This window comes from Aedes albopictus, chromosome 1 (assembly GCF_035046485.1).
Source record: "Aedes albopictus strain Foshan chromosome 1, AalbF5, whole genome shotgun sequence".
Lineage (NCBI taxonomy): Eukaryota > Metazoa > Arthropoda > Insecta > Diptera > Culicidae > Aedes > Aedes albopictus.
In genome coordinates, this window is record NC_085136.1 from 206,543,580 (window position 1) to 206,559,435 (window position 15,856).

Sequence of the window (15,856 nt, forward strand, 5' to 3'; positions counted from 1 at the left end):
GGCAAGACAAAGTTTGCCGGGACAGCTAGTATCCTATATATCTATATAACTATAGCTCACCTTAAATCCTTATGCTGTTCTGCACACCGACCATCGTAGCTCTTATCAGCCTGGTAGGGTAGGTAATCAAAAGTTGAACCAAATTGCGACTTTCCAAAGCAGCACAAATTTTGAGTGATTTTTTCTCCCACATGGAAATAATTAACTAGGTATCAGGTATCAGAAGGCCGGCTCCAGAGGCACGTTATCCTCCATTTGGGACATTTGTGCCATCGCCAAAATAACAGCCTATTTTATTATCTACCTGAGGGAAAAGGAAGGAAAAAGGATTTGGATGGGGATAGGGACAGGTAGGGAAATAGGAAAAATACCCTGGAAGAGGGTACTAACGCACAAGCGTACCACAATGGGTTCAAACAGCGCCCTGAAAAGGGCACTGTAATAACGCATAAAGCGAAAGAGAGCCTATAGCTCTTTACCACAGCGGGTTAAGAACAACAGAATATCATGAAGATTCAGGTTTCTGAAGTCAGTTTCACTTAATAAGTGTTTACCGAATACTCGGAAACGCAGTTGCGCGAAAACTGGACAGTTACATATCAAATGATACGAAGTTCCATAATCGGATTCACAGCTATCACAGGCAAATGAATCAGCTTGCTGAATATTCGCCATGTGATAGCTGAGTCGGCAGTGGCCAGTCAATGCTTTGACCAACATGCTGCAATTCTGCTTAGACAGATTAGTTAGATACTTCGCCACCCGTAGAGATGGCTCAGCACTATACAATTTGGTTTGACGACATGACTCCAAACTATTCCAATATTGTCTGTGTTGAATGACAGCCCAGGTGTGAATCTGAAGCTTAATCCAACACTTCGATATCGGAATAGCTGGCTCAGGGCCAATGAAGTCATGTGATGCTCCAGAGCGAGCTAACTCATCAGCCAATTCATTTCCAGCGATGGAAGAATGACCAGGTACCCATAGAAGGTGAACAGCGTTTGCTGAATTCAGCTCCTCGATTTGAGTTCGACAAGCGATAACTATCTTCGACCTGGAGTTGGCCGAAGCAAGTGCTTTAATAGCAGCCTGGCTATCTGAACAGAAGTATATTACTTTGCCCATTACGTGCTGCTGGAGTGCTGATTGCACTCCGCACATAAGAGCAAAGATTTCGGCCTGAAAAACGGTGCAGTGTCTACTAAGTGAGTAAGACTGATACAGCCTTAGCTCACGAGAATAAACACCAGCACCTGCTCGACCTTCGAGAAGGGAGCCATCAGTGTAACATACGATGCCGTCTGAAATACTTCTTTCCAGATAACCAGATGTCCACTCTTCCCGGGAAGGGAATTTCGTGGAAAATGTCCTATATGGAAAATTACAAGCAATTGTAAGATCACTTGGAGCAAGGACAATTTTGTCCCAATTCACCAAAAGTGGAAACAACGAGGTGTGTGTTGATGTGCGGTTCACAGGAGTTTCCTCTAGTAGACCGAGTACCCGTAACCGGTAAGTGCAAGAAAGGGCTTCTTGTTTGAGATGAATGTGTAGTGGGGCAACGTCAAAGAGAACTTCTAGCGCTGCCGTAGGAGTTGAAGAGAACGCTCCAGACATCGCCATTAAGCACATCCTTTGGAGATGGCCTAATTTTGATTGGACCGTTCTCACTTCACCCTTTTGCCACCACACAAGACATCCATAAGCCAATATTGGCCGAACCACAGTTGTGTAAATCCATTTGATATACTTGGGTTTTAGACCCCAAGTTGTACCAAAAGTACGCCGGCATTGCCCGAAGGCCATACAAGCTTTCTTGATTCTGAACTCAATGTGAGGTGTCCAGGAAAGCTTGGAATCAAGAATGACTCCAACGTACTTTACCTGTTCAGTCACATCGATTTCAGAATCAAAGAGACGCAAAGGTCGAACGCCATTACGGTTTCGCCTTTCCGTGAAAAGAACAATAGATGTTTTACTCGGATTAACCGAAAGGCCATATTGGCGACACCAACCCTCAACTACCTGAAGGGCGTTTTGCATCAGGTCGAAAAGGGTGCTGATGCACATACCAACTAACAATGTTAGGTAGTCGTCGGCAAAACCATAAGTAGGAAAACCGCTATTATTGAGTTGCCTCAATAGCGTATCTGCTACGAGATTCCACAAAAGCGGTGATAAGACACCCCCTTGGGGGCATCCACAAACACTCAATTTCCTAATCCCTGCTAGACGCAATGTCGAGAAGAGATATCGGTTTTTGAGCATTTGGTGAATCCAATTGGAAATCATTGGAGATATACCATGACTCCGTGCGGCTTCCAATATGGCATCGAAAGGCACGTTGTCAAAGGCACCCTCGATATCTAAGAAAACACCCAAACAAGATTGCTTTTGAGCGAATGCTTTCTCGATATCGTAAACAACCTTGTGTAAAAGAGTCCCAGTGGACTTACCAGATTGGTAGGCATGTTGGTTCACATGAAGAGGCACGTTGGCCAGATGAACATCACGGATGTGATGATCCACAATGCGTTCTAAGCATTTCAGAAGAAAATATCGTAAACAACCTTGTGTAAAAGAGTCCCAGTGGACTTACCAGATTGGTAGGCATGTTGGTTCACATGAAGAGGCACGTTGGCCAGATGAACATCACGGATGTGATGATCCACAATGCGTTCTAAGCATTTCAGAAGAAAAGAGGTCAAACTGATAGGTCTGAAACTCTTTGCTTCTTCATACGACGCACGACCCACTTTCGGAATAAACTTTACAGTAATATCCCTCCAGGATTTGGGAATATACCCTGTAGCAAAACTGCAAACAAGTAGTTTTTTCAAAACATGTTTGAAATAATCAAATCCCTTCTGAAGCAAAATAGGATAAATCCCATCTGCCCCAGGAGATTTGAAAGGAGCAAAGCTATTTAGAGCCCACTCAATCGATTCTATAGTTACAATACTCCGAGCCGAAGCTAAAGAATCATAACTACAAGAAAAGACATCAGGATCATCCGAATATGTAATATCCACACATCCAGGGAAGTGTGTGCTGAATAAGCATTCCAGAACTTCCTCATCAGAAGAAGTCAGATCGCCATTTGGCAAACAAAGTTCGTTCATCCGGAAATCCTTAGATTTCGCAAGGATTTTGTTTAACCGACTGACTTCACTCAAGTTGGAAACATTTGTACAAAGGTTTTTCCAGCCGGATCGTTCAGCAGACCGGAGAGCTTTCCTGTAGGCATTGCGAGCCGACCTGAAAGCCTCCAAACCAGCCGAACGTCGTCTGTTCCAACTCTTTCTACATTGTTTCCTGAGTTTCGCCAGATCAGAGTTCCACCAAGGGGTTCCTCTTGTGATCTTCACAGACCGTAGAGGGCATGCTTCTTCAAAAGCTTCCATGATAAAGGTCGTTGTAGTATCAACGGCATCATCTAAATCACTTGGAGTGTCAATGGATGGCGAATATCCATGAAATTTGGCTGCAACCAAATCAGTATAGAGATCCCAGTTTGTTGACCGAGGATTGCTGAAACGCAATGTTTGCGAAGTAACATTTAAATGTTCAAAAAAGATGTAGCGATGGTCAGATAAAGATTCTTCATCTGACACATGCCAATTGGTCAGCTCGTGACTAATTCTGCTAGAGCAAAGCGTTATATCTAACACTTCCTCTCTAGCAGATACCATGAAGGTGGGGCGGTTGCCTATGTTAAGTAATGCAAGATCTGTACTACTTAAGTACTCCATCAAACTGGAGCCTCTCAAGTTAATGTCTGAGCTGCCCCAGATGATAAGGTGAGCCTTAGCATCACTGCCAACAATTAGCGGAAGGCCTTTTGAAGTGCAGTATGCGATGACTTGTTTGAAAGCATCCGTAGGGGATGGTTCATCATGCGATAAATACACAGAACAATAGACGTATTTCCTGTTGAGGTTTCCAACAGATACATCAATTGTGATAGCACATACATCTCTGGTGGTTAGTTCAGAGATGAGTGTAGCAACTATTGCGTTGTTGACAAGCACACAGGCTCGAGGCATGACACGCGAGTTTGCCATTTCATGTTTACTGAAAGTGGCAAACACCGGGTTCACAAGGTTTCCTAGATAAAAATTTCCCTTACGAAAGTAAGGTTCTTGTACCAAGGCCACTTGGGCTGTACCATTTTGCATAAGTCTGCAAAGATTGATCGTTGCTGTTCTTTTATGCTGAAGATTGATCTGAGCTATCTTAACCGTAGCCACTACCCAAACTAGGTAAGATTAAACTCTTCGCAACAACAGCACAACAAAGAACAGCAACAATAAAACCAAATCGGTATCGATTGGAAAACGCCAAAGGCGAGGATACACAGAATACACTGTGTAAATCGCATAATGCGAAACCATATAGGTGAAAATTTAAACTAATTAACAACATCTTCATAATCCCGCCCTTATTTAGCCTCAAGTGAAACTAAAGAAGGGCAGCTGATTGTCTCGGAGAAACACAAAGTCCACTGCACCATTCCTCCGGTTAGCGCAGTAAGGGCTACATACTGTGGAGGGCGCCCTGGTACTCCACAGGCTCCGTTAGCGGTTAGGTTTTTATTAGACCCCCCTAGCCATTCATTCCTAGGCACGGTAAGCATAAAGCCGCATCACACCATGAATTAGGGGTCACCTGTTGGTGGATTCTTACCACCGGAACAGGCGGTCCGTAGTGTTATTCTTAGCCAATTGAGACAATCGCTACCGACACTACACAGCTATCTAGGCTGATCGAGAAAAGAAGTTAATATTGATGATCAACTTCATACGGACTCGAACAGCCGATAAAAATGAATGAATGAAGTACTGATTTTCATGAGCTGGGAAGGAAATCAACACGACCGAAATGAAATCAATCAAGAGTGCGGTGCTTTTTTGAGCTCAACAGTTGTCAAACCACCACAAGACGGCAAGATAAAGTTTGCCGGGACAGCTAGTATCCTATATATCTATATAACTATAGCTCACCTTAAATCCTTATGCTGTTCTGCACACCGACCATCGTTGCTCTTATCAGCCTGGTAGGGTAGGTAATCAAAAGTTGAACCAAATTGCGACTTTCCAAAGCAGCACAAATTTTGAGTGATTTTTTCTCCCACATGGAAATAATTAACTAAGGCAAAACCTTATGTACATGAAAGCCACGGGTATAAGCTTTCTGTTTAGTGGTAAAAAGTTTGTATTTGCAACGAATTTCATTGAATTCGACTATTTGTCAACAATGATTTTAATCTTAATTTGAACCATCGTAATCATAATTTGAACCAATTTTAATTTAAATTTGAACTACTGGCGGCACACGGTGTCAAAATTTTGATTATTATCGAACTTTCATGTACCTCGGATTTTTCTTCATAGAATGTTAGAATTTCGGCTATAATGTATAAATGCGAAATTTGAAAATATTCTATCGGGGAAAATTTGAGTTAGCTGAGATTTTGGCTATTTTCCATACTAAAAATCAATAAATACTATTTTAGTCCAAAAAAGGTCCCATACAAAATGCATGGATAAATTTTCGCCGATGAAATATTTTCTAGATTTCCGATTATGTTAGGTACGTTATTTCCCATACAAGTCACCCTCCAAAAGTTGTATGCAAGTTTTCATACTAACATAAAATGCTTAAATGTATCAAATTTGATTAGGTAAAACGAAATATTTTGCATGAGTCGTTAATTTAGATGTTAATTGACCAATTAACCTTTTGATTGATTAAAAAAAAATATTTCCTTGCTTAATGGCTTGCAGTCGAAAAAGCCCAAAATCGCATATTTTGCCCTATAAATTGGGGTATAGCTCAAAATTGTGACGTGTTGGAGCTAATCTTAGCCCGGATTCGGATTCAGCGGCCCAAAATCCTTCGGAGACACATAAGTTTGCTCTTGAGACAAAAAAATGTTGCGCTGTGTTATGAATATATAGCCCAATTACTAATATTTTTCGAAGAAAAATCCGAGGTACATGAATGTTCGATAATAATCGAAATTTTGACACCGTGCGGCAGCAGCTCGAGCAACTCCCACAACAGCCAATTTCGAGCTAAACAATAGAAAAATACATGGATCTGCTAATTCTCATAACTATTTTTCATTAGGCAGTGGAATTTCAACCAAGAATGTTCTAAACTCTTCAGAAACTTGGAAACTAAATGTTGAAGTAGGCAATCGGTAACGGTTGCAACCCTTAGCGACGCCCTTGGTTACATAGTTTGTTAGGAAAATTTCCTAACTAGTTCTTCTCAAGTACTCAAGTTGTTCGGACGTGAAATAAACGTTTATTGTGGATTCAAGTCTTTTCCTCCGGAGATATCCGTCGTTCCAAATCCTATTCTCAATAGGTTATGGTCCCAAGCACGACAACGGTCGAGGTTGGAACGAGGTGGTTTCGCTGGAAGAGGAATTGTAAAACTACGTCGTCTGAAGGTCTGGATCTCGAACTAGGAGGGATTTGGAGCAGCTTGACGTGTGTAGGTGAGTTGCAAAGGCAGCAACTAGCAAAGCTGGAAAGGCACGTATCAACCGATGTGAACGATTTAATGGTGTTCCACGATGAGGTCTGCGAGCCGAAGCTGACTGGTGCTGATGGAAGCGTGTGACAACCTACAGGGGCGTTTGAGATGCTTCTGCAGCCAATCAGTGAACCGGGGATCGTTTTGTGGAAGCTTGAAGATGGTCAACTTAGGCCGGATGACGAAGATGACGTACCGGCGGACAGATGATCATAAACAAGAGCAAAAACGATATATAGTTTAAGGGTTCATGTGAAAATGTAGAGGCAGATAATTGTGACGTTGGCAGAAGAAATTGTCCGATTGAGAGAGGGTGTTGAAGTAGGCAATCGGTAACGGTTGCAACCCTTAGCGACTAGACCTGTGCGCCGCCGCGCCACGCCGCCGCCGCCGACACTTTTTGTCCCACGCCGACGCCGACCGAGGTATCGGCGGCGCGCCATACGCCGCTGTTTGTCACACCGCCGATTTTCATTTTTCGCGCCGGTGCCGGTGATCAGTGCACGAACAAAATTAAATTTATATTAAACTAGCTGTACCCGGCAAACTTTGTCTTGCCTACTGCGTTTTTTGACGTTTTAAGTTTCTAGCCAAGACCAAATCCCCGGTCCCCGGTATAGAAGATCGATTTTCAAAAACTATCAATTTTTCATGTTTTATGCCTCATAAACCTTCCTTGGATGAAAACTAATAGAACAAAACTAAGACGACCAAAATCGGACCTTCCGTTCGCAAGTTATGCGCGGTCCCACGTATGCCACTTCATTTTTATATATATAGATTGAGATAAAACAAATATCACGAACACTATCATAAGACTTTGATTACAATAATTGATTTCTTAGCTCTTAGAACACACATTCACATCTCTTGATCTTTTCAGAAATTTCTTCAGATATTCTTTCAGAAGGATTCAGTGATGCCTCCTGGTGATCCACCTGGGATTCCTCCAGAAAAATCTTCAGGGATGCCTCCAGGATGATTTTTTTTTTCAGAAGATCTTTCAGGAATATCTCGGCAGAAGTACCTTCAAAAACTATTTCAGGATAGTTCAGGGATGTCTACTAGAGATACATCGGAGATTCATACAGAAGATCCATCAGGAATTCTCGTAGGAGGCCCTTCGGAGATTAGTCTGAGAGTTCATGGATTCCTTCAGAAGTTCCTTCAGGAGTTTCTCTAGGATCTAGTCCAAGAGTTTCCTCAGAGATTCCTCCAGGAGATCCATCAAAAATTCCTGAAATTTGTTCAATAATCCATCCAGAAATTCCTTCAGGGATTCCTCTTGGAATTACTTCGGGATGCCTCAAGAAAAAATTTCAAAGATTCTTTCAGGAGTTCTTCAAGGATTTCTCCAAAAGTTCCTTCGGGGATCTCAGAAGTTCGCTCAGGGGTCTCCATAATAGCTCCAGGAGGATTCAAGGATGCCTCCATGTGTTCATTAGGAATTCCTTCAGAAGTTCCCTAAGCTATTTCAACGGGAGTTCGTTCCGATATCCTTCCAGAAGTCCCTTTTAATATTCTCTCAAGAGGATTTATAAATGCCACCTGAAGATACATCAAGAATCCCGTGAGAAGTTTCTTCAGCAATTCCTGCAGGAGGTCTTTAGAAATTAGTATAGGAGTTCCTGCAGGGATTCCTTCTGAAGTACCATTAGAAATTCCTACAGCAGTTCTTTCCAGGACTTCCATCAGAGATTCCTCCAGGAGTTTCATGGATTCTTGAAGATGTTTTTTTCAGAGATTCCTACAGAAGTTCCTTCAGAAATCATTACAGAAATTTATTCAGCGATTTCTATATAAGAGTTCCTACCAAGATTTCGTCAGGATATCCTTAGGGGATTGTTCGAGAAGTTTCTTTAGGAATTCTTCCAGAAGTTCATCAAGGGACCCCTCCTGGGCTCCTTTCAGATACTTTCAGGAGTTACATCAGAGATTTCTCCAGAAGCTCATTCAGGAATTCTTACAGGAGTTCCTTCAGGGAATCTTGTAGGAGTTGTTTCAATAATTCCCTTAGGATTATAATCAGGCATATCTCCAGGAAATTCTTGATCTCTGATGGAGTTTATACAATAATTCCTCAAGGATTTCCTCCGCCTGGAAATCCTGTGGATATTGCTACCGGAATTCCTTCGAGCATTCTCCTGGAATCCCTGCAGGGATTTCTTCTGTAATTTCTTCGAGGATTCCTCCTTCAGGGACTTCCTTAGAGGATTCTTCCTGGCTTTTTCCTAGAATTCCTTCATTAATTGCACTTCCTATGGGAACTCCTCTCAAAAATCGTTCGAGTATTCCGCTTGAAAAATCCTTCGGAGATTCCTCTCAGAATTCCTTCAGTGGTTCCCCCTGAGATTCCTGCAGGAACTTCTCCTTCCACTTTTTCGGGAATTTCTCCAGTAATTGCTTCAGGAATTCTTCCAGGAATCCCTTCGGATATTCCTGCTCCAAGGATATTTCTCCTTCAAGGATTTTTCCTGGAATTCCTTTTGGATTCCTCCTTAAATTCCTTCGGGGATTCCGTCTAGAGTTCTTTCAGGGAGTTCTTTGGGGATTCTTCCTGATATTCCGTCGGGAATCCCTCCTGAAATTTCCACGGGAATTCCTCTTCGATTTTTTTCGGAGATTTAAAAGGGAATTCTTTCATGGTTTCCGCTTGCGGGAACTCCTCCTAGAACTATTTCAGGGGTTTCTCATGGAATTCCTACAAGGATTCGATGGTTCCTCCTAGAAATACTTTGAGGATTTCTTCTCGCATTCCTTCAAAAAAAAAATGGAATTTCTTTGGGGATTCCTCTTGAACTTCCTTCATCAAACCCTCCTGGGATTTTTCTTGATATTCCTTTGTTGATTCCTCTTAGATTTCTTTCGGCAATTCTTCCTTTCATTGTTTCAAAAAGTCCTCCTCCTCCTTCGGGATTTCCTTCTTGATTTTATTCGGTGATTTCTCCTGGAATTCCTTTGGAAATTTCTCCGGGTTTTCGAAGATTTTTTCTAGAGTTCCTTCGAGGAATCCTTCTTAAATTTCTTATGAAATTCCTCCTCCACTTCCCATGGGGATAATCTTAGAATTCCTTGGGGGTTTCCTCTTTGAGGAATCCGCTTGTAATTCCTTCGGAGATTCCTCCCGGAATTCCTTCAGAGGTGACCTGTGGGATTCCTGCAAGGATTTCTCCTGTAATTTCTTCGGGAATTCTTTCTAGACTTCTTTCGCGGATTCCTCCTAAAATTCATTCGGGGATTCCTCCTGATATTTTGTCGGGGATTATTTCTGGAATTGCATAGGGATTTTCTCCTGGAATTCCTCTGGTGATTCCTTTTAATTTCTTCGGATATTCCTCCTAGAATTCCTGTCGTATTTCTTCCTGGAACTCCTTCGGTGATTCTTCCTAGAATTCTTCGAGAATTTCCCCTGGAATTTTGTCGGGGATTTCTCTTGTAATTCCTTCGGGGATTCCTCCTTGATTAATTTCGGGGATTTCTTTTAGAATTCCTTCGGGGGTTTCTTTTGAGGAGTTCTTCCTTCGAGGATTCCTCCTAAAATTCCTTCGGAGATTTCTCTTGATATTTTGTCGGGGATTCCTTCTGGATTTTCTTCGGGCTTCCATCTTGAAATTCCTATGGTAATTCCTCTTCGAATTTCTTCGGAAATTCCTTCTAGAATTAATTCGGATATCCCTCACGGAATTCCTATGCTGGAATACCTTATGGGATTCCTCCTGAAATTCCTTCGAGGATACCTCATGGAATTCTTTCGGAAATTCCTGATAGTATTCACTCAAAGATTTCTGCTGGAATTCCTTCAGAGATTCCTTCTCGATATTTTTCGTTGATTCCTCCTTGAAATCCTTTGGAGATTGCTTTTCGAAATTCTTTAGAAATTCCCGCTAAAATTCCGTCGGGGATTCCTCCTGGAGTTCCTTTGGAAATTCCTGCTGTAATTCCCTTGGGATTCCTGCTTGAATTTCATTTCTATCTAAGATTCGTCCTGGATTTCTTTCTTCAGAATTCTTCAGAATTTTCTGCAGAGATCTCTAAAAAAGATTCTGGAACCGCCAGAGATTCCTGCAGAAGTTTCTTCAGGATTTCATACAGCAGTTCTTGCAGAGATTAGTTCAGAATTTTCTTCATGGAGTTCTTCATTCGGGGATTCCTTAATGTAAATAGTGTGACTTTATTGCTTAATAGCCACTAAAGATTCTGAGAAAACAAGACAAAAAACTGAAGCAAAATCGATATTTAATTGCCCTTCATTTGCAATGGAGTAATGCAATATTTATTACACTAAACATACCGGTAATGTCTCAATATTCCTTTCCAATTATAAATATTTGTTATCACTAACCTAGAAACAGCCGCGAGTACTTCGGCTTCCCAAACTAATATAGTCTTAAGGCAGTTGAACATTTGAAAAATATTAACAACGTAAAAACAAAAATGTACAAATCATTTCGGCTCATTTATGACCATTCCATCAAACATTTTAGCTGTACAGGAGTGGAACAAACATAACTCTTGAGCAATCTTTAGTTTAAGTTTAAGAAATTGTTTTTCAACTAGTTCTGTTTCTTGGGATGTGGCGCCCGAGCCTTCCAAATAAAGGAATAAGTAAAAAAAATGTCGCAATAGGTCTAATCACGCAGTGACGGACCCGAATAGAAATAAAAAAGGTATTCATTCTAACGTAATAGTTTATGTCATGAATGGTCATGAAAAAGCTCAGGTTGACGGGCTTGGTGGTCTAGTGGCTACCGCTTCTGATTCGTATGCAGAAGGTCATGGGTTCAATCCCTGGCCCGTCCTTTTCATCCTACTTTGTATCTTTCTATCCACTTTCTCTCACTCTCTCTTCTCTACATATACAACTCATGTATATTCATATGTTCATAGCCATCGCTAGAACCAGAAACGAATTGAAAAAAGTCGTTTCCCTCCCTTCTAACTTCCACTCACAGCACAGTGTATATATAACGCCTATAAGTTATGCAACCAAAGCGTGCTGTGCCGCTTGACCTTATTCACCTTATTCACCACACAATCTATCACGAACACTATAAAAAAAAAACCCTATCCATGGATCGCATCACCGACCCAACGGTGACTCCCAGATCTCCCATCCGTTCCGTCTAACAAATACCCCAGTCCGTGCGGGTTGTGGGACGCAGAGTGCTCTCGGTCTCTAGTAGCAACAACCAGTACACTCTAACATTCCTTTCCCTTCCCAGCTGACTATAAGGACTTGGCCGGCGCCGTTATTGATCAAATATGCATGAGCTGCTAAAATTGCACTTTGAGAATAAGTGGAATGTCCCAGCCCCTTATTCAGTTGGATCACAGTGCAACTGGTACCAGTTCAGATCAATCACGGAGGAGCAACCATTGACATGTATAGTCAGAATTGATCGATCGTTTTTTTTTTTGAATGGTCATGAAAAAGCTCAGACTACAATTTCTAGAGCGTAATGACAACTTCTTTGCTTTGCTAATGTTGAAATTATGGTCACGCCGATTCACGCCGCCGCCGCCGCCGCCGAAAGCTGCCACCGGCGTGACGCCGATGACGCCACCGCCGCCGGTCAAAAATGGCCCTCACGCCGCCGCCGAGCAAAATATAATCGGCGCACAGGTCTATTAGCGACGCCCTTGGTTACATAGTTTGTTAGGAAAATTTCCTAACTAGTTCTTCTCAAGTACTCAAGTTGTTCGGACGTGAAATAAACGTTTATTGTGGATTCAAGTCTTTTCCTCCGGAGATATCCGTCGTTCCAAATCCTATTCTCAATACTAAATTTGGAATTTTTCACCCCCCAAGAGTAAACAAAACAACCACTAGCGCAGCCTGCAGGCCAACACGGGAAGCTCGCCCCCGTTTACTAGTTCAAATTTAGATTACAAATGGTTCAACTTAAGGCCAGTAGTACACAGGGTCAAATATTTGACAAGGGAAGAACTCAAGAAACAACATCAGTTTGACACTAATGAAAATTTGATCGAGTCAAACAAGATGTTTGAGCATTGGTTTCTTTTCGGACAAATATTTGACCCTGTGTACTAGCAGCTTAAGATAACATTCTCCAAGTGAGAATTACTTAAATTTGATAATTTTATGACAAATAATGCGAAATATTATTCGATTGGTCGATTCTACGATAAATAAGCTTTCATTTGACGTGTTCACATATTGCGTGTGATACAATGCATGAGCTGTACGAGTGCACCGAAAATGTGCTTTCTATGGGGGGAAATGGGTGAAATCACAGTGATTTTTTAATTGCCTGTTTTTCATGACAAAAACGCTTTTTTCAATGCTTTTAAAGTCCATGTTATCAGCTTATATTACGGAAAGCTGTTTAACATCTTTTTCGGGACAATATTTGCCTAAAAAGTACGTCGTTTTAATGAATTTCGAAATGGTTCAAATTAAGATTACAATTTGACTAGTTCAAAGTTTGATTTCTTACCCTAAGCTTCCCGGGAAAGCTGTTCTCGTCCATGATTTTCCATAGCTCTGTGCGGTCGATACTGTCGTATGCCGCCTTGAAGGCGTTCACAACAAGTGGTGCGTTGGGACCTGGTATTCACGGCACTTCTGGACGATTTGCCGTACGGTGAAGATCTGGTCCGTTGTCGACCGGCCGTCGATGAAACCGGCTTGGTAACTTCCCACGAACTCATTTACAGGTGGCCAACTTTTCCGGGCTCATCTTGATGAGTTCTGCTGCGATACCGTCCTTACCAGCCGCTTTGTTGTTTTTGAGCTGGTGGATGGCATCCTTAACTTCCCTCAGCGTAAGAGTTGGTTCGTTCCCGTCCTCTGCTGCACCAATATAGTCATTTCCTCCGCCGCCTTGATCTCCCGTGGCTACATTCTCTTCGCCATTCAGGTGCTTGTCGAAGTGCTGCTTCCACCTTTCGATCACCTCACGTTTGGCAGATTTCGCCCTGCGGCACATAGCCTTTGCGGGATGCGTTGAGCTTACGTGTTCCTTGTGAACGGCACAGCAGTTCCATTTCCTCGCACTCTGTCGCGCTTCTGTATGTATAGCTCCACATTCTGTCGGGTTCCATGCTGCAGCATTACCGTCTGCGCTGCGTCATTGTTCTCCAGAACCGCTCTGCACTCCTCGTCTAACCAATCGTTTCGTTGGCTCCGTTCTACGTACCCGATGGTGCTTTTGGCTGCGTTGTTTATGGCTGCTTTCAATGTACTCCAGCAGCCCTCTAGAGGGGCCTCATCGAGCACACCCTTGTCCAGCAACCCTGCCTCGAGATTCTGCGCGTAGCGGTGGCGACATCCGGTTGCTTCAGACGCTCTAGATCGTACCGGGGCGGCCACCGGTACTGTACATTGTTAATAACGGAGAGTTTTGGGCGCAGTTTAACCATCACCAGGTAGTGATCGGTCTCGATAGGTCCTGACATCGATAATGTCGGAGAAGTGCCGTTCATCAATCAGAACGTGGTCGATTTGCGATTCTGTTTGTTGTGGTGATCTCCAGGTGTAACGATACGGGAGGCTGGCCAACTGCTGGTTGCTGGAAGACCCAAGCAACCAAAAGTTCGGATACCACTTGAAGAACGAACTCAGAAGTTTAAGTTTGGTTCAATTCAAGTTTCGTTGAACTTAAATCTCCAAAAAGTTCCTTATGTATTAGTTATGAACTTGCAAGTACATGTACAAGCTTTTGACATCTCTTCAAAACGACATTAAAGTCGAAAAAAGGTTCAGAAAGAACTTATGTTGAACTTAAAAACCGAGTTCAATCAAATATTAACCGAGCTCATGTTGAACTTTTTTGTGCCTTTAAAACTCTAATATAGTTCATTTGGGCATATTACAACAACTTGAAATGTTCCGTTCCGAACTTGTTTCGGACTTGTTTTGAACTTACTACTCAAAGTTCAGATAAATATTAACCGTACCAAAAGTGAACTTCATTTGAACTTCGGCGACAGCGGGGCCGGGGAGAAGTTCTCATTCAATTAAATCACTCGGAAGTCATTGATTGTTTTGGTCCATTTTTACTATGCATAAAACTTTTATTCATCCTTTAAGTTTCTTTCCATAGATGATAGATTACAACTAGATCTTGCTTTCTAGTACAGCAAGAATACCACAGTGTTATTTTCACAGCAGATATTATGTATAATATACCAAAATATATCAAAATTTTGGATGGCGCTTACGTCACTTTGCAGAATTACGGCAGTTTCGGAAATTGCCTACCCTTAGGCGTTATTCGTGGCATGAAGGATTTTAATCCTGAAATAACTACATAAATATAACAAAAAAGGTACATAGCTCGTATGAATTTGAGTGAGATATGCGAATTCAGCTATACGATACAGAGGTGGGTCGGAAGTGCTTTCACATAATCTCAGGAGTCCCGCAGGGTTCCATCCTGGGTCCGGTGTAATGGAATGTCATGTACGCCGAGATGTTGAGGTTGAATTGCCCAGTGGGAGTGGCATTCGTCGGCTTCGCTGACGATATTACGCTGAAAATCTATGGTAAATAAATCGATCCATGAAGTGGACTTGACTGCTGCCCTCTCGATTGCAGTTCTGGAGGTGTGGATGAGCTCCAGGAAACTGGAATTGGCTCACCAACAAACTGAGGTGGTGGTTGTGTACAACCGAAAGTCAGAGCAGCAAGCGGTGATCAGTGTGGACGACTACACTTTGAAGCGCTTCGTCAAATACTTGGGAGTGACGATTCATGCGCTCTGCTTCATCACTGGTATGGTCCACTGCACGAATTTATTCTGGCCTGCTTAATCTCACGCGAAATTTGACGTTTGAGCGGTGTCGGCAGGTAACCCCAATCCAAGGCGACCCGTGCTGAGGGATGAATGGTTGAGGGGGTTTAAAAGATGCTCGATCGTTAACGGAGCCCGTAATGTGGGTAGATCGCCATCTTGGGTTGCGTTGCGGCGAAAGATCTACCAAACCGAAATCTAGTGTCGTCCTATTTTTCAATTTTGGAATATGTGTTCTGGTCATTCAAGAAATTATAGCATTTAGTCCTTGCTACTGGTGTTCTGGTGACTTCCAGTTTTTGAATAAAACTATCAACTTTACTTTGCATATAGTTAAAAACCTTACCATCTGAGGATAAACTCCATGCAAGGGAAATCAAATTGGGTTAGGGATCCATGTATGTACTAACTCTTCGAAAACTGGAATGTGCTAGTACGCAAGGAAAATACTAGAATCCTTATTACTGAACACATGTTCCATTATTGAAATGGTATTGCTGCTAATGTTAAGGTTGAAGGATTCGTCATTGATATAATCGTCATCATTGATA

The 15,856-nt window shown here is 42.3% G+C and overlaps 1 protein-coding gene across 1 annotated transcript; it reads right to left on the minus strand.

Moving 5' to 3' along the window:
* Positions 1–214: 214 nt before the first annotated feature.
* Positions 215–2,531, minus strand: LOC134286480 (uncharacterized). The gene is made up of 2 exons (XM_062848099.1): positions 591–2,531; positions 215–436 (listed from the first exon to the last, which is right to left on the minus strand). The coding sequence occupies exons 1-2, from the start codon at positions 2,293–2,295 to the stop codon at positions 297–299; spliced, it is 1,845 nt and encodes a 614-aa protein (XP_062704083.1). The 5' UTR covers positions 2,296–2,531; the 3' UTR covers positions 215–296.
* Between the last annotated feature and the right edge of the window lie 13,325 nt (positions 2,532–15,856).